The 23,996-nt window shown below is 35.3% G+C and overlaps 1 protein-coding gene across 1 annotated transcript in view; it reads right to left on the bottom strand.

Annotated features, from left to right (window-relative positions):
- The window catches only part of LOC127873451 (glycogen phosphorylase, muscle form-like), a 54,560-nt gene extending 31,385 nt beyond the window's left edge, over positions 1–23,175 (bottom strand). Inside the window, exons 1-4 of the mRNA XM_052417326.1 lie at positions 22,822–23,175; positions 12,982–13,083; positions 11,351–11,533; positions 1,426–1,557 (exon numbers count right to left, since the gene is read on the bottom strand). Of these exons, the coding sequence (XP_052273286.1) occupies positions 1,426–1,557; positions 11,351–11,533; positions 12,982–13,083; positions 22,822–23,073 (669 nt within the window). The 5' untranslated portion in view covers positions 23,074–23,175. The remainder of the gene's footprint in view (positions 1–1,425; positions 1,558–11,350; positions 11,534–12,981; positions 13,084–22,821) is intronic.
- Between the last annotated feature and the right edge of the window lie 821 nt (positions 23,176–23,996).

Genomic DNA, 23,996 nt, shown 5'->3' with positions numbered 1-23,996 from the left:
TATTAATTATTTTTCAACACATTTTTATCAGGCAATTAAATCTTCCACAAATACGTCATGTTTTATGATAAATATTATTGATATATATATATATTCATAATTTCATTATTGATTTTACTATGATAAAATTCAAATTGTTTGCATTAACCTTAAACAATAATTTGTATACAACTCTTTCTGTGCTAGCTGGTAAAAGCAAATCATTTTCCACACTTAAATTTGTGAAATCAAGAGTCAGAAGCAAAAATAGGAGTGAAAAGAGTCTTCAAACTTGCAGATAAACACATTTAATTTTTACTGGACAAATACGTATTAAAACTCCAGATTTGACCATATTAATGTGTTCCGAATAGCGAAAATTTGAGATTTGAAATTTCTTATTAAATTATGAAGGACAAAATTGGGAGCAAAAAAATACTTCCAAATAACAAAGAATTCCATTTAACAATATTTGAAATAAATCTGCTGGCCTGTATTTGTATACACAAAATGTCATACTATTTTTACCAGCAACATTTTCTATTAAATTATTGCTTACACATTAAATTTCTTCCATCCTGAGCTAATGAATTCTTTAGACCACATTACCTTTTTGCAAAGAATAGATCCACCTATTAAAACACATTAACCCGTTTATGCCTAGCGTCTAGAAAAAAGGACTTTGCAAACAGCGTAGACCCAGATGAGACGCCGCATGATGCGGCGTCTAATCAGGGTCTGCGCTGTTTGCTTAAAGGAATTTCAGTAAGTAATATTCTAGACATCCCTAATTTTGGAAATAAATTGATCCAATTTAGAAGGATGGGAGAGTCCACTAGGCATAAATGGGTTAAACAAGCGCAGTCTAATTAAAGCAACACTGTCCGCTAATGAAACCACAAAACCTTGCAAGACTTTATAAGGGAAAGGGTTGTGCAAATGGGCAGGCTGGTATGGATCTAGCTATCTGAATATGGCAAAAGACCGATTTGTGCAGTGCGTGGGCCATTATTTTATTTTTACATATGATTAACATTCATAGAGAAATTTCCCAAAATGTCATATCATATGCAAATCATCTTCAAAAGTATAAATGAAATATACTGGTAATATAAAGTCATTAACAGTTTTACAAATATAAAATAAATATGCACAATATATATGATTTGCATAAGAGCATGTAGTGCTGTTTTTTATTATTAATGGTAATAAAGCTTCAAACAATCACTGGGAGAGAGTTTTAACTACTTTAAAATCTTTTATCTTCGTTGCCATGAAATTTAATGTTTTAAATGGTCATTTTCTGATTGCTTGTGTTTAATTTGTGGATTGGTCAACCCTCCAAATCAACCAAAATGAATGTCACACATTTTTTTAATGATTTTATCGTATTTGTTTCCAGACCCTGACTGGTTTGATTTTTATAAATGCCATACTCCTGCCTACCTGTGTGTCCACCCATTTTTTCTTGCCGTCCTTTTCCTCTACGCGTCCGAAGAAGTTGACTGGCAGTACGTACTCAGGTCTTGCTTTCTCCCACGGGTTACCGTATCTGAGCCACTCATCTGGCTCCTCAATCTGCGAACACAACCCCAGAATAGGTGTCAAAATACTAACAACAAGGGACAAAATTGTCACAAAACCAGGTTTTCATTGTGAAAAAAAAATCTGATAAAGGGAGAAAACTCAAACTGAACTTTTGAAATGAACAAACAAAATTAAACCCCTTTGTAAGTTTGTTTTAAAAAAAAATCTATTTTTAGTCGTGGCGACCTTGACATTGGAGATATTGACGTGATTCTTTTGTGCGACACACCGTCCCATGATGGTGAACAAATGTGCCAAATGATTTTAAAATCTCACAATGAATGACATAGTTATGGCCAGGACAAGCTCATTTATGGCCATTTTTGACCTTTGAACTCAAAGTGTGACCTTTACCTTGGAGATATCGACGTAATTATTTCGCGCGACACACCGTCCAATGATGGTGAACAAATGTGCCAAATGATTTTAAAATCTGACAATGAACGACATAGTTATGGCCCGGACAAGCTTGTTCCGCCCGCCCGCCAGCCAGCCCGCCCGCATATGCCAATCTAAAAACCAGTTTTTTCCTTCGGAAAACCTGGTTAATAAATATGTGGCGCACTCTGGGAAAACCCAACTTAACGCATACAATAAAACACAATATTGTTTAGGTCTATAATCCTCGCCCTAGGTAAATGGGGGCTAAGGTAAGTGTGTATTGGGTTGTCCCTAACGTTTTTTTAAATCATATCAGGATAGGGAACAACAACACTTATATGATAAAAAATTCAACATGTGCATAATGCAAAATGGTAGTAAATGTTAAATATGAGGACATTTAAATGTAAACACTCTTGTGGTGACAATGTGCCAAATATAAAAAAGTTTGCAAAAACTGTATTGATTTAGAGTGTTGAGTTGAGTGAAACTGTTGTACCCAATTAGCATTTTTGTTGAAGATAAAGTAGTTTTACACTAAACACTCAGTTTAAATTGTTGCAAAAACTTAATTTAGCATTTCAATAATTTTTGAATTAGCCCATGCAAAATGAGAATTTTGTTGATGCTATACAACACAAAATATGTGTCCAAATAAATTATCTCTTCAAATTTTTTTAATGGAAAGATTTCTAGTCCATGCACTTTTGGTATTCCCATTTTTATATTGGGTCTAATGGCAGGAAAATTTCGCAAGATTGGATATTACAAAAGTCAAGAAAGGTCAAAACCTTGGTTGGACAGCTACGTCAAAAAAGTGAGCTAAATGGGTTGGATTAAGTATAATAAGACTGAGAAAGTTGCAATAATCCCTTGCAGGTTACTTTTTAGTCTTTAGCAAGTCGCACAGATTTTTCTAAATTGAAAATGAAACAAAAATAAGCTACTTAATATAAATACGCACAATGTAAATTCATTATAAGTTTTCCACTATTTTACTAGACTTATAAGTATTATAGGGATAATATTATTTCATATGATTTATTGATTCGTTAACACATTATAAAATATATTACAGAAATTTTACAATCTGTAATTAATAAAATTCTAAAAATATGTTTGAACTCCTTAATTCAATGATTTTGTAAGAAGATAGTAAAACAAGGCACTGGTCCTTAAAGTTTTTTAAATATGTTTAGTCATTTTTCTTTCTTAAAGGAACGTTATAATACACACCATAAATGAAACTTCTAAAACAAGCACTTTCATAAATTGTATAAGCATGTTCACCATGTTGTAATAAACCTGCAAAACCCCTGGCAACTTCTTCTCCAGTTTAAAACAAAACATCACATGTAAGAATTTTTTCAGATTATCAGCCCAGCAAAATTTCTGTGAAATATTTAAGAGTAGTTTCTTGACAGCCAGAAACTTAAGCTCATCCACAAGCATGTTGAATATTGGGTTTGTAATAAAAAATGTATTATGAATGTTTAGTTTGCTAATAAAGCTTTTCAGAAAAGTCATGCTATTTCTGAAAAGCTTTAGAATCAACAAAAGAGGAAACTCGTGATGTCACAAATCGGCAGTAAACAAAAAGTTGCACTTAATTATCTTGCTTTACAATGGTCTTAATAACATTTAAAAGCTCTTTTCTGATTGGATTTAACAGGCCGAAATAATGCAATGATGAAAGTCGAGACATTAAACTTTCAGACCTTTAAATGCCATGCTGCATGAAAACTATTTAAACAAGAGATGTGTTTGTCAGAAACACCATGCCCCCTAATGCACCGCTTTGATTTATTTAAAAAAAAAATCATTTGGCAGGTACAGATAATTTTTACATGGGGTAATATTTTTTAAAGGAATATAATAAAGATATTACTTCCCTTGTAAAAATGCTCTGTACCTGCCAAATGATAAATATAAATTATCTCCCTTTAAAGCTTGTTACTTCCCTTGGATTTGTTTTTTTTACCTTTGACCTTGAAGAATGACCTTGACCTTTCACCACTCAAAATGTGCAACTCCATGAGATACACATGCATGCCAAATATCAAGTTGCTATCTTCAATATCGAAAAAGTAATCGCCAATGTTAAAGTTTTCGGACGTACGGACAGACAGTCACAGACGGACGGACTAACTGACAGTTCAACTGCTATATGCCACCCTACCAAGAACACAAAAAATAGTTATTGCAAAACTTTAACCTTCAGGTTAACGTTTGGAGACAGAATAACAGACAGACAGGCCAACAACAAATAAACCCCCAATTCAAATTTCAGTTTATCCTTCTGTCGATAGTTTCATCAATTCCTATATCTTGATCACCCACTTATAATGGAAATTATGACATATATCTGATAAAACTTGAATTCATTACTTTTATTTAGAAATTGTGTGTTTGTTTAAAAAATGTCAATTTTATACAAACTTTGAAAAAATATAGGCAATTATTGGACATTTTATATAAAATGCCAATAATTTTGAAAAAAAATCTGTTTTAATCAGTCTTTTAGTTTAACACTATCATTTCATTTACTTATTTTACATTTATTAGGTACAAATGATGACATAACAGATTGATAGGACAATATAAACAAATCAGGGTTGCTAGGGTGCCTGCCTAAAATGGTCACGTTAGTAAGGAATTAACTGATATGTAAATTTATTTGCCTTTATTTGTTGTTAAGTCATAAAATGTTTATATAAATGTCTAAAGATGTTAAAAATAATTGCATTTAGTTCAAAGTAAATTTAAATCTTAGGCAGCTGTGAAGAAAATATTTTAGAGAATTTGTGCATTTCATCCAGTATTATCATAGTACAAGTTTTGGGTTTAAATTCCAGTAACATTTTTTTGAAAGAGTGTAACCCCTTGTTAACCAAAAAATCACAAAACATAGAATTTTCAGAATAATCTATTAAAACTAACAGAAAATAGTTTATAAAACCCTAACTATTAATTCTGCACTTATTTGTCATCAATTGCTTATGTTTTAACAAATCATTGATTCATGCTAGCTATTCATCTTGCCTTGAACAGACTGCAATCTGGAAGATTTGCAAACATTTTAACTGTAGCATTTCAAACTTTAAAAGAAAAAAGTGTAATATTAAAATCTTGCATTTGTTCCTATGACTTAAGAAGGTGTGAAGGCTTAACCTACAGTACAGCTAACGCGGCACAAACATAATCCGCGGCTACGCCACGGCCAGATTATTAGTACGCGGCGGCCGAATCGTGTGTTCACGCGGCGTATCGCCGTGGCACTCGGCATCGATCCGCGCAACGACGCCGAGTCTGTGTTAACCTCGCGTACTTTCGCGGAGTAAATCCGCCGCATACGTACGCGGCGGATCGAGTGAAAAGATATCCACCTACATGTACATACATGTATGTGTAGCGTAGAATTAATTACGCGCAACTGTTAATGTTTCGTTCGATTATCATTATCATTATTATATTTGTAATCCGAAACACACTTCCGAATTTTAATGTTAACGCGACCTTTGACAAATTCTAGCGTCAAATAAACAGTGCTAAAATATCCTTTGTTTCATAAAAAGCGCGCGAAAATTATGCAGACGTGTAGAACGTCGTTTGGAAAGTTTGGGTGTATTTTGTGTTGTATAAATACATGAACATCACGTCAGGCGTAAATCACGTGTTCAGTGGAAAAAAACCCGCCCCAATTAAACGTTATTTCATCATCTCTATAAATAGTAACCAATGCCAAAATGTATTTGATACTTAAGGAAATATCGAGAATGTTTGTGTATCGTAAATATTTACCAGCATTTGCTTTAAAACTGGAATATACGGGATTATCGGGTAATTAGTAGCGATATTAACTGTATAATATGAACAAAATAAAACGTGTTTATATACGCATATTCAAACAATAGTTTTAATAAGCTGATAATTAACAAAACAACAAATACGTCGTCACCGTCTTGATTATTGATGTGGCTTCATACTGCTAATTTTCTCAGCTTAAATTTAATTGCAAAATCAACATGCAATTAATTTATAAATCCACCATATGCTGGAGCCTTTTACCACTTGTATGTGCGAAAACATAATTACGTGACCTTGTTTATGTGTAAAATACATACACTACGAGCGGGAAACAAACTCAATTGGCCAGACACATTAACTATGCTTACATGTATATGCTAATACAATCCGCGCACAATAAATTTATTATGATTTTAATTATTATTATAATCGTTCTTTCAAAATTTGTTAACTATATGTAACTAATAATTTAAAAAAAGATTTTTTATTTCATGATGCGCATCGACTCGGCATCATGTCGCGGATAGCGGCATGCCTCGGCGGACAGATGCGAAGTTTCGCGGCGTAATGCGACTTGCCGCCGCATACTGACGCGGCTTCAATGACTGACGCGGCATCGACTCGTTTCGCCTTGCCGCCGCGGATCGCGAAATACGTTTGTTCCGCTTTGGCTGTACTGTACTTTAAAATACTTGGAAAGACAAATCTTTTAAAAATAGTTTTTTAGTTTTTTAAAGGTATTCAGCCACAATGTCAAACGGCCAAACAATATTTAAAAAATGCGGCAATTTTCTCCAAAACGGCATGTATGAAACGGGTCTAGTACATTTGATACAAAATTATATAAGCCCATGCTGTAGGTACACAGGGTTTAATAAATGTGCTTATAGTGTGACTCTTCCTGCTTTTATGGTATTTTTGGTTTCTTCTTAGAGAAATTCCTGTAAAGGCAGAAATTGTCACCCCTAATTAGCCTGTGCCTACTGCACAGGCTAATCTGTGACAAAACTTTATGCACATGCATTAAACCCCATTTCCCCAGAGCAAGGCTTATATCAACAAAATATTATACAGAACCACAGAGGTTACCCATAGTGGTGATGAAGTAATGCTGTCAAGCCTTGGTACACATCTATCTATTAACACTGACAGCTAATGTACTGCGGAAATACTTGTTGAGCTTGCAGAATGCTACACTGTGTCATATATTATGACACAGTTGCCCCTGCTAATGTAGCCCAACATTTTATTATACTATTTTAACTGAGTGCTCTTCGCAGATTAATAAGCTGATTAATTGAATTGATATCCCCGCCAAATAAATGTTGTTTATTGATTTATGCAAATCCTTTGATATACAGTAAAGTCTAAAAAATAAAAAATAAGTGCAGGGTACCTAATTGTTTTTATGCATTGCAATTTTCCTAATGGATATTTATACACCCTTGAAGTTTCGTGTTCAAATCTGGTATTGTATCTGAGATAAAGCCGTGAAAAGATACATCATATGAAAACAACCAAGGGCAAAAACTCGTTTTTTAAACAAATGTATGGTTATGGTTCTTGCACATGGCACTTTTTCCTATTGACTTCTAGACACCCATGGAGTTTCATGATGAAAACTTGTATTGTATCTAAGATATAGCCCTGAAAAGTAAAATCATACAAAAATAACAAAGAGCAATAACTCTTACTTAAGAAAATGTAGGGTTATAGTTTTTAGGCAAGGCACTTCTCCTCATTGCTATCAGTACACCCATGAAGTTTCATGTTGAAATCTTGGTTTGTCTCTAAGATAAGGCCCTAAAGATACACCACATAACAAAGGGCAATAACTCTTCTTTGAAAAAATGTAGGTTTATGGTTCTTATGCATGGCACTTTGCCTCATTGATAACTATTCACCTATTTTCAGGTTGATATCTTATATAGTTTTTGAGATATAGCCCTGAAAAGTTTGTCACAGATGGACGGACTGAGGGACAACTCAAATTTTATATCCCTCCGCCTTTCTGGGAGATAACACACATACAATCCAAACTGATTGTCAGCATAGGATTCCTTTTTTGACATGTGCAAATATGTATGGCCAAACAATTTATGTACACCCCTCCCATCTGCTAGTGCCTATATATATATATATTACAAAATAGTAATATGTGATCATATAATACAAAGTCACATTTATACCATTTATATAAAATATTCATGTCTTAGTTATAATGTAAAATTATGCAAAATTCAATATCCTTTGAACATCATCAGGTTGCTAAAGAAATTTACAAACGGATAATTTAAAACATGTATGATTAAAGAAGAAGATACACAATCCTAAACCAGGTCTGTATCAATAGGGTAATATTACTTTGGCATACTGCTTCATACCTGACCGACTTTCATATCTACAAAAATGATCCGCTTGTACTCTGGTATTTGGTGAAAATGCTATTCAGAATTTGTGAATACATTTACAAATTGATGCAGTTGATTAACCAGTTTTGGTACAGGAATTTTAAGTGTGTTTATAAACAGATACCACAATTCTTCCTGTGTTTGAAAGAAATAAAAACAAAATGAGCCTGGCTCTAATAAAACGGGGCTTAATGCATGTGCGTAAAGTGTTTTCAAGACTAGCCTGTGCAGTTTGCACAGGCTTATCAGGGACAACACTTTCCGCATGTATGATATTGTTTGTTTAAAGCAGGTCTATTGTAAGTGAAAGTCAAGTTAAGGCTGAAGTGCTGTCCATGATTAGCCTGTGCAGATTGCACAGGCTAATCTAGGACAACACTTAACGCATATGCATCAAGCCACGTTTTCCCAGAGCAAGTCTTAAATACTGGTATAAGAACAACTCTTAACCCTAAAACAAAAGCAGATGAGGAAAGTTTCTTTCCAAATGGGGAATCATAGAAAAGTTTTAACTTTGTACAAGTGATAATTTAAACAAAAATGTAACAAATGTTGTTTTTTAAATGCACATCGGAAATTGTTTTTGCAAGTGTGCCAATTACCTTCGGAAAAAATGACAGTTTGCAATAATTAACTCTCAACTATTATCCAGCCTGACCTTTGAATGAATGAGATGGTCACAGAGGGACTGACCTCTAAATACCACAGCCATTTAGCCAGGGGAAAACTGTCACAATGCCATTAAATGAGAAGTGGACAAATACATTTAATGGCTTCCTTGTTACCACTTGACAATGATTTAATACAAGAACATAGTATACTTAGGGTGTAATTTACAATGACCTTCATGCAGTTATTGGCTTCAGGTTTAGAGAACAATTTCACAAACAAAATCTTGTCTGTATGATTCAGCTGCCAATAAAGTGATTTAATATTGATCTATATCACAAAAGGACGTACTCTTCTTCTAAGATACTTCTTGAACAAATCAATGTGATTTACATTTCTTCCCATGAAAATTATTTCTTTGTGTTATGAATTTCACATCCACCTGATTTTACACGAGAATGAATCTCATATTTGACGGAAGATATTTTAATCAGGCAAGAAAAAAGCCTAAAGATCAAAGTCTCAAGCATGGTTGCTATAAAGCTTGATTTGCTTATTTAAATGATTAATATAATTTATTTTTTAAATACTTTTAATTGCTGTTCATTTCTGTGTACATATTATACTTTATCTGTAAACAATAAAATGTGTGTTCATTAACGCAGCTTTAGAATTTTTTCATTACAAAATTATTTCAAGAAGTTAAAAGGGAGACACATAACATACATGTAAAATATAGATGGAACACTACAATCATGTCTGCATAATAAAGATGTTTAAATGAAACATTAAAATAATGTATTTATTATGTACAAGGTGCAGGATCACGTGACTTATTGGGGTTCCACTTTTTAACTTAAAAGAATTTAACACGACGGTAAGCAGTGCTTTATTTCAAATAACTTTTCTTTAACAAGTTTTCGTAAGAATTTCAACTCAGGGTTCTCAATAAGAGCCGGCCGCTGGCCTTTGAAATCAGATTTTGGCCGGTTGAAAATCGCTCAGATTCGGAAAATTGGCAATTCACTTTTCAAAATGTGCGCGTCTTTTCGGTAATTTTGCTCCTTTTTTGCTATTAAGCAAAGAAGTCGTTTGATTATCTCCCTTAACGCGCGTTTTTTGACTGGTTTGATTTTTCGAGACATAATAATGACCTTTGTATCATTAGACACGCGGTTCAGTCTAACATTGCAAATGTCATAAATCTTGTTAGCACTAAGAGTCAATAGCTACATTCGACAGCGTATCAGAATTACAACAACAACAACAATGAAAAGGCGCAAATTGGAATCGGTCAAAAAGCAGTCAAATATTGTGACGTTCTTTTCATCACGTTTTTTGTGTTAATGCAAAGTTTTTGTTGTGAAAGTTTGTTTTAATTCAGTTACGTTTCAAACTAGAAGTGTCACGCTAAATGTGCATGGTAGACAAACGATCAGGCCTTTTCCGCCCATTCCTGTAGGGCAAAATTTCAGCCCCATTCCCAATCCAAGAGCTTTTTCATTTATCTTTTGTTAGTTAAAAAAGCTAAAATTCATAAAATGCACAAAAATGCTCAAATTTAAGTGCCTGGTTGACCATTAAAATAGCAATAAAATGGCCCAAAATGAAGGAAATCAAGCGCTCAATTTTAAACTTTTCAGGGGGAGCATGCCCCCGGAACCCCCTAGAAGGCCTGTTGGTTTCACATTTTGGCCTGTTGGCTCAAAAGTTATTGAGAACCCTGCAACTAGTGCATAAAAGGCCGATTTTCATGCTGCTTATGGTAATGTGAAATACATCAGAATTACTTTATTTAAAAAGCATGTGTTCTTGTTCAAAAAAATTATTTTTACTGAATACGTTGTACATGGTTAATGGCCGGTTATCTTTCACGCAACGTAACATTTTGTCACCGATTTCAGACGTATTCAAGGATTAATTCTTATACCTTAAGATATCTGCACAAACTCCAAGAAAAACTGTCTTTAATGCACTATACATTTTTGCAAATGTATTTCAATAAATTGAGAAATTTGCAAAAATAAAGTTCTTAACGGTGTGATTACATTCTGTCCAGCCCATGTGTAAACCCCTGAAAACCCCATTGATTCTGCACCCTGTGAAGGTTGTCATCATAAAATTATAGGTCTAGTTCCTTTGCCGTATATAATGTTTTTATCCACTATTTGGATAAGTTAGTGCCAATACTAAGTTTTGCAAGCATTGTATGACTTGATGAAGTTTACAATACACACATCCACACACCCAAACATCCCACCATCTAGTTATCTTTGTGATCCTACTCAACAACTGAGCTACAATGTGGGAAAACTGGGCTTAATGCATGCGCATAAAATGTCATCCCAGTAAAGCCTGTGCAGTAAGCACAGGCTGATCAGAGACGACAAATTCCGCTTTTATGGAATTTTTCTTTTCAGGAAAGTCTCTAAAAAAAAAAAAAACACATCTAGAGGGAAAGCGTCATCCCTGATTATTCTGTGCGGACTGCACAGGCTAAACTGCGACAACTCTTTACGTACATGCACTTAACACAGTTTTCACAGAGCCCGGCACACATAAACAAACTGCCCTACCTGCCAACCGTTCTCAATCTTCTGAGCAAAGATGCCATAGTCGTAGCGTATGCCGTAACCATATGCGGCGAGGCCAAGGGTTGCCATGGAGTCGAGGAAGCAGGCTGCCAGGCGACCCAGACCCCCGTTTCCAAGGCCGGCGTCGTCCTCAATCTCCTCCAACTCTTCAATGTCCAGGCCCAGCTGAGAAACAAGGCACAGCATACAAATATCATAACAAATATGAGACTCGCTTTGGAAAATGGGGCTTAATGCATGAGCAAAAAGTGTTGTCTCCGGTTGGCCTGTGCGTTCATATTTAATTACAAGCAAATAACATATATTTATTAAATGTTATAACTTATATGAACCATTATTTACCAGTAATTGACACCTCAATACAGTCAAGACCAAGCTGAGAAAAATGCACAACATATTTACACGTGCAGTCCACACAGGCTAATCAGGGACAACTCTTTTTGTTTTATTGGTATTTTTCGTTTAAAGGAGGTCTCTTCTTATAAAAATCTAGTCAAGGGAGAAACAGACGTGTCTGATAAGCCTGTGAAGACTGCACAGGCTAATATTGGACATTACTCACATGCACTGGACCCTGTTTTCCCAGGGTGAGGCCCATATCACAAACCACATTGACTGTTATCAACAATTATTTACCAAATTGAATGTCAAGAACAGATCATATATTATAATGTTATCACTGTTATCAACCATTATTTACCACTCTATATTTTTTTTACTTTTTTTTTCTCCACAAGGAACGACTTAGTGATCCTCTGAGTCAACACACTTATTCAGAAATATTGATAACATATCACATAATATAGAATCTTTTCCCCAAGCTTCTTTTATTTCAGCACAAACATCAGCCTAATTTGAGAGATCTTCTAATAACTATTTCTTCAATTTTTTGGTCTTTTTCAGACACATTAGTATTTACCAATTATCATTAAAATCCAAAGCTCAACATTGAATAACCCAAGAGCCGCATTAAGCAAAAATAGGTCTTATGCCATATGTGGCCAACATAGTTACAAACCTGCCTGCAAAGATCTAACAAGTCCACTATACAAGGTTCTCTTAAGTCTCATTAGCCGACAGAGTAGCTCCTGACCAGACTGCCCAAATGCCAAGGCTGGTCAGGAGCTGCGCTGGTCGCATATAACGTAAGAGCCTTTTTTGCACTGGGCTCCCATCAGGGTGAGATGTAAAGCTCTGGATGCCAATGTCCAGGCCAAGCTGAGAGCAAAAACACAATATATATGGGCCGCGCTCTGTGAAAAGGGGGTTTGATATATTCGCTTGAAGTGTCGTACCAGATAAGCCTGTGCAGTCAGCACAGGCCAATCAGAGATGACACTTTCTGCCTAAACTAAAATTTTGTTAAAAAAATATTCTTGAGACGAAAAATATCATAAAAGCAGAAAATGTAGTCCCTGATTAGCCTGTGCAGACTGCACAGGCTAATCTGGGACGACACTTTACGCACATGCATTAAACCCCTTTTTCACAGAGCATGGACCATTTATATGAGCTGCGTTCTGGAAAATCAGAAAGTGTTGTCCCTGATTAGCCTGTGCAGACTGCACATGCTATTCTGAGAAGACACATGCATTAAGCCCAGTTTTCCGTACCTGGTACATAGCCTCGTCACATGAGCTCTGGATGCCGAGGTTGACCATCGTGTTGGACAGGGTGCGACCCATGTAAAACTCCAGGGAGAGGTAGTACACACGCTGAAGCATACAACACATGTATTGTGCAATACACTTATTTCTTGCCAGCTCAGAAGCATGACGTAAATGGCTATATGCAACTAGCCTAAAACCAGAACAGTCAACTCTGCGGGGTCGGAAATAAAGCCTTAGAAACTTGAATCTCGAAAGAAAGGTCTTAAATTTATTGTGATTTTCTAAGGGACTTCAAATGCGTCAACATGCGTATCTGAGTGGTAAAGGGTTTAGTAAAATAGAACCAATTCCGGAACATAAATAAATTTTATCAATTTTCATCATTATTAGATTTGAAATTTAAGTTAAAGATTGTAATTTAATATTAACTGAAAGATTATTTTCGGTGTGCAAAAGAACAAAAGCGCTGCATTTGATATTTCAGAATGCAAATCTCGTACTAATGCATGGTTGACATTGACTGCCAACTACAGAGTGCATTGTGGCTGCTCACACCTGTGAACATGCTGCTTATATTGGACTTTTCCCAACAGTTACTTCATTTACATCAGAATGTTGTATTGCTGACCGAATTACAAACCTCAAAGATTGGTTACAGCTTTCAATTAGCTTTGTGACTGGTTAAGCAAGAGTTGACTTAAATTGAAGCCAGCTTAAAATTCTGGCAAGTGATTTTCCACAGTTGGTAACATGTCAGTCAGTCAGTGTTATAGTCAATTAGCTAAGAGACAAATTTGGAATCTTTTTTATGGAATGATGTTAATATCCATGTTTATCTGTGAGGCTAGAACTTAAATTTTGTTTGCTTCCGCTCCCACAACCCAAGCTAAAAAAAGTGGGTAGATAGGAAAAGAATTGTTTATTCATACAACATGCAATACTTTCTTTCTAATGATTACTAATGGTTTATTATTGCTTGCATGTTTTAATGACAGGAAATATAAGTCATGTATTGTATTTGACTTTATCTTTATTCAAATTCTATCATTTGTAGCACAAATATTTGACAATATTCTGTCTGTCTATTACTGTATGTTGGAAAAATAATTTGAAACTTTAATATTCACCAAAGCAAAAATTCCTCGCTATATGCATAAGATATAATAATATTAAATCAGTCTTATTAAGTCAATGAGTGTTATTTGAAACACAGCTACACAACCACTCAGAGCTCCAGATAAAAATTTGGTCAAATTCTTATTAACTCCCTATTTCGAAAATTAATTCTTATTTTACCCCCTATATAAAATTAATTCTTAACACTATATTACCTAAGAATTTGTATGCATTGTTTTTGACACATCAACAATCCAACATTTTGGTTTATAGTCTTGGAAAAGCCTGGCTTTCTTTTCCGTTTCTTGCTTTCCCATAATCGGACAGCTTTTTCTGGCTCAAAAGACCCCACATCTATCTTGCTCATCTTGCTTTTTTTGCCTTCCACGCTTCGATACACCGCTTCGGTCGGCCATTTTGATTTTTTATTTAAAACAGTAACTGACACTTCGACTTAGGTCATAAGGCATTTTGGTCGCCGTTAAAGTCATATCAAAAATATATATTTAACATTTAATTTTAATGACATTTTGAATAGGTATATTGTATATTACTTGTGTATAAAAATTACGATAAGTGTAATTAAAAAGGTACAATAAACAGTAATGACTCGCCTGTAATACCAGGAGAACAGAATCAAGACTGTTTGGCCTTTCGACCGTTCTTAAGTGTGGCCCTTCCTCACAGCAAACGCTTGAGTGACGTTGACTTAAAGTTGTAGTTTTAATTGAGCGCCTCGACGAGTAAGAACCGGGATGAAATGTTTACCGTATATAATTTGCTACTGGAAGTTTTACGCACGTTCGAAAATGACAAATTTGTGTTTTATTTTTTCAATGCGTAACTTTACGCAAAGATTTTAAATCTAAATCATTATTTAAGAAATTTTATTCGTTTTTACGCCTTTACGCATGTTATCTGGAGCACTGCAACCACTGTGACAAGAATTCACAGACATTCTTTTTTTCCCCTTCAAAATCGGGTCCGGCAATAAGCCCTATAAGTCCAATGGAAAAAAGTATATATTTTTCCCAAAAGGGAAGTTCCCAATTACAGGTTTCCACAACCAGGTTTTTTTAATCTGATTTTGGGGAAAGGGCCAGGTCTTTTTTAACGGGAAAAAACGAAACGCCGGATTTTGGGGGAAATAAGGTAAGTCTTAAATACCGGTAATCAATTTAACATATTTTACTGCTTTTAAAACAAATTCAAGGCAAAAGATGAATTATTGTGCAATATTTTTCCATTTTTTACACTGGATCAGGTGAACTTGATAATCAATTATAAAAGGTTTCCAAAAAATAAAAATAAAAATAGATTTGTTTTGGGGAAAATCTCTGTAAGAGGGGAAAATTCGTCTAGGGGAAAGGGCTGATATTCGACGGGTCTCAAAGGAGGAAAAAAAACTCTGCAAAACAAAATGTTTTTTTTAATCTTAACATTTTGTTCATCTCCCATCTATATAAGTTAAACTGAAAACACCTTTATTTTAGATTTTGAAGCATTTTTTAGCAAAACAACACTATTTTTCCAATTTTAGTCAAACACCTAGAATTTTTCCAATCCAAAGCAACCAGGTCCCTTTTCCAAAATGTTGAAAAAAAAAAACAACGCTGACATTACAACGTAACTTAGTAAAAAAAAATCTATTTACCATACTAGATACTTCACTTTAAATGAAAATGTTTTATTTCAATTGAAGATGCCACAATGCATTGAAAATGAAATGCATCCATAACAGGAGCATAATTGTTCAAGTCGGACTGAGCTCTGCTTTCTATATCAGTGATCTTTTTCCTTCTTTGGACGGGTCAGGTAAACAGACGCGTTCCCAATGACCTACGGACCCGTTCCAAAATTAACCGGACCTTTCCCAATTTCCGAAAAATACAAAAAATCCCAATCAAAATAGAGTAAACAAACCCTCGAAAACGCCTATTTCAAGACCGTTTTAACTTGCGGACGATTTGACTTCTCAATCATTGACTGGTTTAAACATTTAACGTACCATTCGTACATTAAAAACGTGTATTTTATTGCGAAATATAAACCAGTCTGAATTTTCTTACGCTTCCGGCAATATTTGCCATGAGTAACAATAGTAAGTATTACAGAAAGAAATTAAAGCCTAGTGAAGTCAAAAGCAATTTGTTTAGCGATTTTGGCTTCGTAAAAAGTTTGGCTTCTGTTTCGTCCACCTATTCCTCTCAGTACACTGCAACACAAATTGTCAAAGATGACAGTAGCCAAATGCAGATTGACGATGAACATGAGGAAGCTATTTGTACAAGTCCTACGATACTTGAAACTGTTGATGACAAAGTCTTTATAAACAGAGAACTCTGTCTGTAACAATCTGTGTTACGATAGCATGTTGTTGTTTGTGCAAGACTGTGAATAAAAGTTTATGTTGCTTTCCCAGTTTCCTGTGAAATTTAAAGCTGACAAAAGTTAAACAAAGTCATTAAAATACATTCTTCAATTGGTTCAGTTCACAACTTGATTTTTCCCTATTGGAAGATTTGGCGACTCGTTTTTTCCCAATTTGGTGATTTCACAATGCGAAAAATTCCCAATGGCATGGGTACCGGACCCTTTCCTAAATGGGTGAAAAAAATCACTGTATATCTACCCTAGTTTAATGGTGAAGCTTTAAGCCTTATACATTTTAGATGGGAGGCAAACTCCAGTGCAGTGGCAAAACAAATGTGTACATAATAGAAATGCTGTACCATGTTAATTATCCCCACGCTTTTTGAAAAAAAGGTGGGGATATTGTGGTTATCTCCGCCGTCCGTCCGTCTGTCTGTCTGTCTGTCCGTCCGTCCTGGCCACTATCTCCTCCTACACTAAAAGCACTAGAACCTTGAAACTTACACACATGGTAGCTATGAGCATATGTGCGACCCTGCACTATTTGGAATTTTGATCTGACCCCTGGGTCAAAAGTTATAGCGGTTGGGGTGGGGCCGCGTCAGAAATTATCACTCATTTTTTTAGGTTATTTTACATTTACTTCTTTATTTCTACACCGATTCACTTCAAATTGATACTGGACCTCTCTTATGACAATACGGTCAATCTCAACCATGCATGGCCCCATTCCCAACCCTGGGGCGCCCCGCCCACATAGGCCACACCCACCAAAAATTTCCATTTACTATAATTTTTTCATTTCTACACGGATTCACTTCAAATTGATACTGAACTTTTGTTATGACATTAGGGTCAATCTCAACTATGCATGGCCCCAATCCCAACCCTGGGGCGCCCGCCCACATAGGCCACACCCACCAAAAAATTCCATTTACTATAATTTTTTCATTTCTACACGGATTCACTTCAAATTGATACTGAACTTCTCTTATGACATTAGGGTCAATCTCAACTATGCATGGCCCCATAACCAACCCTGGGGCCCCGCCCACATAGACCACACCCACCCAAAATTGCCTTTACTATAATTTCTTCATTTCTACACCGATTCACTTCAAATTGATATTGAACTTCTCTTATGACAATACAGTCAATCTCAACTATGCATGGCCCCATTACCAACCCTGGGGCCCCGCCCACATAGACCACACCCGCCCAAAATTGCCTTTTACTATAATTTCTTCATTTCTACACCGATTCACTTCAAATTGATACTGAACTTCTCTTATGACAATACGGTCAATCTCAACTATGCATGGCACAATTACCAACCCTGGGGCGCCCTGCCCACATATGTCACACCCACCCAAAATTGCCTTTTACTATAACTTCTTCATTTCTACACCAATTCACTTCTAATTGATGATGAACTTCTCTTATGACAATACGGTCAATCTCAGCTATGCATGGCCCCATTACCAACCCTGGGGCACACCTAGGTCAAACATTCGGCGTGGGGATACGCGTCGGCCTCTGCCGCGCCATTTCTAGTTTAAAGATAGATTTGAAGTAAAATTCAAATTGTTTAAAACATAATTATAATTTACATATTTTGAAACATCAATGTCACAAACGAATTCATGAAGAATATTGGTTCTTGTCAGAGGTTTTCCTGCTATTTTAAAAGGCCGTAAAACACTGACCTAATCCCAAAGCAAATGGCCCTGATCAAAAACTGAAATTGTAAAAAAATATTCCTGCTTCTATTTTTGTTGATTTTTTTTTAGAGAAATAAAGACTAGTGTCTTATGCTATTTATGTCTCAAATTTATTTCATAAACATTTAAAAAAATGTATATAACTTTTATTTATACTATTTTACTCTCCTTATTTGAATTATTATAAAGAGTTATATTAAATAAGTTTTTCCCAAATCAGTAGACATGCCAGCGTTTTTATTCCCTAATTGGGAAAAGTTCCTGTACCATACCAATTGGGAAAAATTAGCGCAAAAAGCACTTAAATTCGGAAAATTTGCAACTTAAAATCTTCCAATTGGTCATTATAGTTTTTTTTAATTGCTTGAAACCAAAAGCAACAAGATATGTGTTTGTCAGAAATAATATGTCCCCTTTTGCGCCGCTTTGAAGCTATATATTTGACCTTTGACCTTGAAGGATGACCTTGACCTTTCACCATTCAAAATGTGCAGCTCCATGAGATACACATGCATGCCAAATATCAAGTTGCTATATCCAATACATTGTGTATAGCAAAAGCTATTGCAAAATGTTAAAGTTGGCGCAAACCAACAGACCAACCAACCCACAGACAGGGCAAAAATAATATGTCCCCCACTATAGTGGTGGGGGACATAAAAATCAACTCAAATATTAAATTACATTCATTTTGGCTTGAAAAGTTCAGTGTCAGTGCTCATTTTATTTGTTAACTTGGAGATAATGCACTTTTGGAACAAAATTAAAGGAATTTGCCTTCCTTTTGGGAAATTTTCAGACAGCAATCGGGTCTTTGTAGTTTTTCTTCAATTGGGAAAGTACCTTTTAAGGGTACTTTATAAAGAATGAAAACAATCGATGCATGCATTTCGATAAAAAATTCCCAAGTTTGCCATGACTAGACTCCTTTTTCGAAAATGGCTAGGAAAACCCCTGCTAGTTTTGAACTCTCTTTTGTCATTCTTTTGGACAATTATCACTGAACACCTGAATATTTGTGTTTTAAACATTAACTCAGTCGGTATATATATGTGACAACCAAATATCCAATATTGTCTGCTTTGTTTTCAGATAATAACTGAAATTATGTGAATAACAATAATGTGTTCATTATAATTAGATTGAAAGGTACATGTGCAAACAAACAATTCTATTTATCCTCAAAATTAAAGCACAATATCCAGTTACAGTGATTTGTACTTGGCAGTAGTGGACACAACCTGAATTTGTTCCTGTTAAGATAACTAAAAGTTAAGTGTGTTTATTATCACCTGTTGCGATAAGGAAAAATATTTCTGACAGATTCACAAAAACAACATACGTGTCCATAGACAGCGATTTTTTTCCTTCTTTGTAAAGTACCCGAAAACCGCACGTTCCCAATCTGGGAAAAATTACATATTTCCCAAATGCAGCTAAAATTTTTTTTTTAATGAACTTTAATTAATTTACTTATGCAGCTCTATGTCTAGAACCTTAGTAAATATAATATTAACAACTTGACATCAGTTATTCTCAATTTTAAGGTATTTGTAAGCAAAAAATCAAATACACTAATTTCCCAATTTGAAGATTTCACGACGCATTTTTCCCAATTTGAAGGTTTTCACGACTCGATTTTTCCGAATTTCGAAGTATTCACGACTCAATTTTTACCAATTGGACCGGTACGAGTACTTTTCTCAATAGGACAAAAAAAAATCGCTGATAGAGCATAATAATTAGTTTCTTAATACGAATGCAATACTTGATAAAATTGTTACTTAAAAACACTTTATTTGCGTGAGCAATCAGTTTTGGATATTTGTTAACAAAACATCAAAGTAAGCGCTTCAATGCTCAACTGATTTACAGCTTGAGTTTCATAAATGTGTCAATTAAGTTTTCGCAAATAGCCCCCACTCCAGCAGTTTAAATTTCGCGAGTTAAACAAAACAATAGTGCCAATTATCAAAACGTTCCCCCTATTTTTAACCAAAAAGGTACTGATTTGTTGCTTTATTACTTTGTCGACACATTATTTCTTACCCTCGATGGTGCGCCAGGTGCGGCATGTTGTTCTAACTAGTCGCCAGAGCAAATTGGCAGTATGTTGAGCGCAAAAAAAATAGTTCAAATCATTCAATGAAAAAAGCATAATCTTTTTTTTCAGGTTAACCTTTTATTGCTTGCAAGGGGAATTTCCCATATGTGCATCGCCCCTCATTGTCTCCGGTATGGGGACCCATTCCCAATGGAAAAAAACATTCATTTTTCCCAAATGGGACCTAAAAATTCCCAATTGAAGGTTACAAAAAAAAAGTCATGTCTTAACATGTCATTTATCTCCAAATCCAGCCCTATTAGTTGAACCTTAGAAAATATAATACTGAAATCACTTTTACAGTCAATTTTTAAGTACTTGTAAGCATAAAATCAACAATGTAAATTTCGCAATTGTAGACAAAAGTATGCCATATTTCCCAATCCAAAGGGACCTGGTCCCATTCCCAAAATGGTGGAAAAAAACACTGGTCGTCATCACGAGAGCTGCGTTCTTGATGTAAACAAAGTGATCAAAATTAGACTACGCTCCATATAATGGAATCTTACAACAGAGTGACAAAACCTTTGCAATTTTTCCATATCCTGGAATTTAACTTTACGTAGTAGCCTAGCTGTGGGAAAAGGGGCTAAACGAATGCATGTAAATTGTTGCCCCATATTAATCTGCGACGTCTAAAGTCAACACTTTCCTCCTAAAAGGGACGTTTTCAAACGAAACATTCAACGAAAGCGGAAAGTGTTGTCCCTGATTTGCCTGCGTTGACTGCACATGCTAATATATGACAACCAGGGATCATATTTTCCAGCAACATCAATCGGTCTGGATTTAAATGGGGAAAAAGTGTCTGAAAATTTTTATCCGAAATTATGACAAATTATGTTAAAATATATACCATTGATTTTGCCATTCATGAAGAGGGTATAATAATGTACAAGTTAAATTGCCTTAAGCATTTTTTTAAACGGAACATACGAGTTTTCTCAATTGGTTTTATCATAAGCTATTTCATTGTTGTTTCGGTAACTGTTTTATCTGACTTTTCATCGTTGTCAATATTATTAATCTGTGTAAGTCTATACCGATGTTTAAAATCATTGTCGACTCGATAATAGCTTAGACACATGCATTGAATCTAACAAATGTCTGTGCGTAGGTTGGCTACTGGCAATAATAAAACCAAATAGTTGAAAAACAATTTGTGTACATTATAGTTTGTTGTCGAATAAACCACGGCCGATAGTTAAGATGCGTAGGGATTAAATCACGAGTGCGAAGCACGAGTGATTAAAAACCACGCATCTTAACTTCCGGTCGTGGGTTATTCAACAACAAACAATAAAGTACACGAATTACTTCGACTCTAACACGATTTTTACTAAAGATTTATACAATGTATATTATTTTTCTTGTGTACTATTTTATGTGAAGTTCCGCCCATAAAAATAACTTTCGGCTGTTCTGTCAATCAAAACCGCAACTTTCATTCATTTATTGCCAGATTATTACGCTGGTGGAAAATGTATCAGCATGTATTGTTTAGTTACAGCGCGTGCTTTCAGTGTATAAGGTCCGCGAACAATTATTGCACAATATCAGATTTTCTTCTTTGTTTATATGAAAGTTTACTGACTATCATGCATGAAGTGCACAATTTCCACGAGGATAACATCGAGGTTTTAATCTTCGAAGTAACTGTCAACGATTTTAATCGTGGACGAGCACACATTACGGACCGATTAGTGTGCTAGGTATAAGCCAGTGAAATTATCGATTGATATTGACACTGGGTTATTCACGCTTGACTAATACACATTCGCGCGAATCTTCGTTGTTTGGGGTCATACGCTGATACTAGTCGGCTGACGTGCAATAGACTGGTCCTGACCGGTTTAGAGACTGCAGTGAATGCAGGGCCCTCAATCTATTAAATTTCGGCGGCAGTCCCCAATTTCGGCGGCAGTCCCCCACCTGAAAAGTATACTTTTTTCCCCTTTTGGGGGGAAAAATTCCCCCTAAAAAAAAATAAAAAAAAAAATTATTTTTTATTTTATTTTTTTTAATAGAAAGATGTGTCTCATGATTATTATATCTCAATTCTATTTCAATTTAATCTTAGCAAACATGCTTAATTATGAAAAATGCAATGAATATAGTGCAAACATGTACAAATGTAATAATGAGAGAGTAAGTAAAAAAATCCCCCAAAAAGGGAAACGCGGCGAAAATTCCCCCTCCTAAGGGCTGCGGACCCCTTCCCCCAAAGTAGTGTGAGGGCCCTGGAATGGTTTATCACACCTAATCGAGATAAGAATGTAATTAGGGTATGCTAGCATGTGCACTGCGTCATCGATTTCATGACATGGGAATTTTAGCAAACAGAATCGGACAGACTCTTTGGGATTTTCAATCGGTCTTTCATGACCCCAATCGGTCTAGGACCGACAAAACCGAAGAAAATATGATCCCTGATGACAACGCTTTAAGCATATGCGTTAATCCCCTTTTTCCTAGAGCGCAAGTTGTGAATCAAGATGGTTGAAATTTCATAATGTTGTTTATTAATACCTTTGGATCCTTTTCATAGTAATGCTGCTGTGTTCGAATCCATCGCCCGGTCAGGTGGTCTCGGACAGTGTGTGCCAGTGCATAGTAGTAGTCCCGCGGGGTGGCCACATTCCTATCTTTCACCAGCGTGTAATGCAGGTGACGGTTGAAAGTCTTCTTTACGTTCGCCACATTTTCCACGGGTGCAATTCCACGGATACTGATTTGTTTCCGCTTGTCCGCGTCCGAGTGAACGTAAGCGCCCGATGACATTTTCTTCTAGCACAGTTTTCACGAAACACCAACTGATGACAATTGCATATACATCAAAACATCTAGGACCAGAAATCCGCAAACCAGTGTCCTTGATAAAGGTCAAGGTTGCACATATTATTGAAACTATTCCACTGCACAGTATTTCCGTCGATCTCCGGAAATATTAAGTATCGTTCAAAATTCTGCACTCTGGATCAGCAGACGATTTATTTCATAAATCAATCTCTGGGTTAATGGTCGCCATCTTACGAACTACTTTCAAAAGTACAACAACAACAATATAAACAGTAGAAGTCAATTTTAATTGCGAAAATTTGAAAAATTGAGTACATGTGTCACGGTTGTTGAATGGAATAGTGTTATGTTTAACTAGTCTCATTTATAAGACGCGCAAAGAATTTAGAGATACTTTTTATATGGATCTACGAACGCATTTGAACTGGTAGTGGAATTGTTGGTGGAAATGAAATTTAGAAATATATCTAATAATTCATCATCGTGTAGAATTATCATCAGCATCATTTCTGTGGAACATTGCAATATTAAAAATACACGTGTTTCATAGCTATGGTGCTTTTGACATAGTTCACAAACCATCAACACTGAAATAATTCCTGCACACAGGTAAAGTAAATAATTGAATTTGTTCAGAATGTTTATTTTTTTACAAATTATCATTTATTTTAACCAATTTATTTTAGATAGATTGCACTGAAACTTAAATTTTAAAGCTTAGTAAGACACTAAAGCCAGTTTCCTGAGTAATACTTGTTCAGAGTATAGCAGGCTCATGCTGCCTCTGATTTATTTGACCTCTGCCTTTAACCTGGTTCGCTTTGATTTCAGGTGTTTAGCCCCCCAATCAACAAGTTTTTTTTATCCTATCTGTACTTATTCATTTTGTTTCAAGATTTTGAGAA

The sequence above is a fragment of the Dreissena polymorpha genome, chromosome 3 (genome assembly GCF_020536995.1).
Source record: "Dreissena polymorpha isolate Duluth1 chromosome 3, UMN_Dpol_1.0, whole genome shotgun sequence".
Lineage (NCBI taxonomy): Eukaryota > Metazoa > Mollusca > Bivalvia > Myida > Dreissenidae > Dreissena > Dreissena polymorpha.
This window is presented reverse-complemented; position numbering and strand designations above follow the sequence as displayed.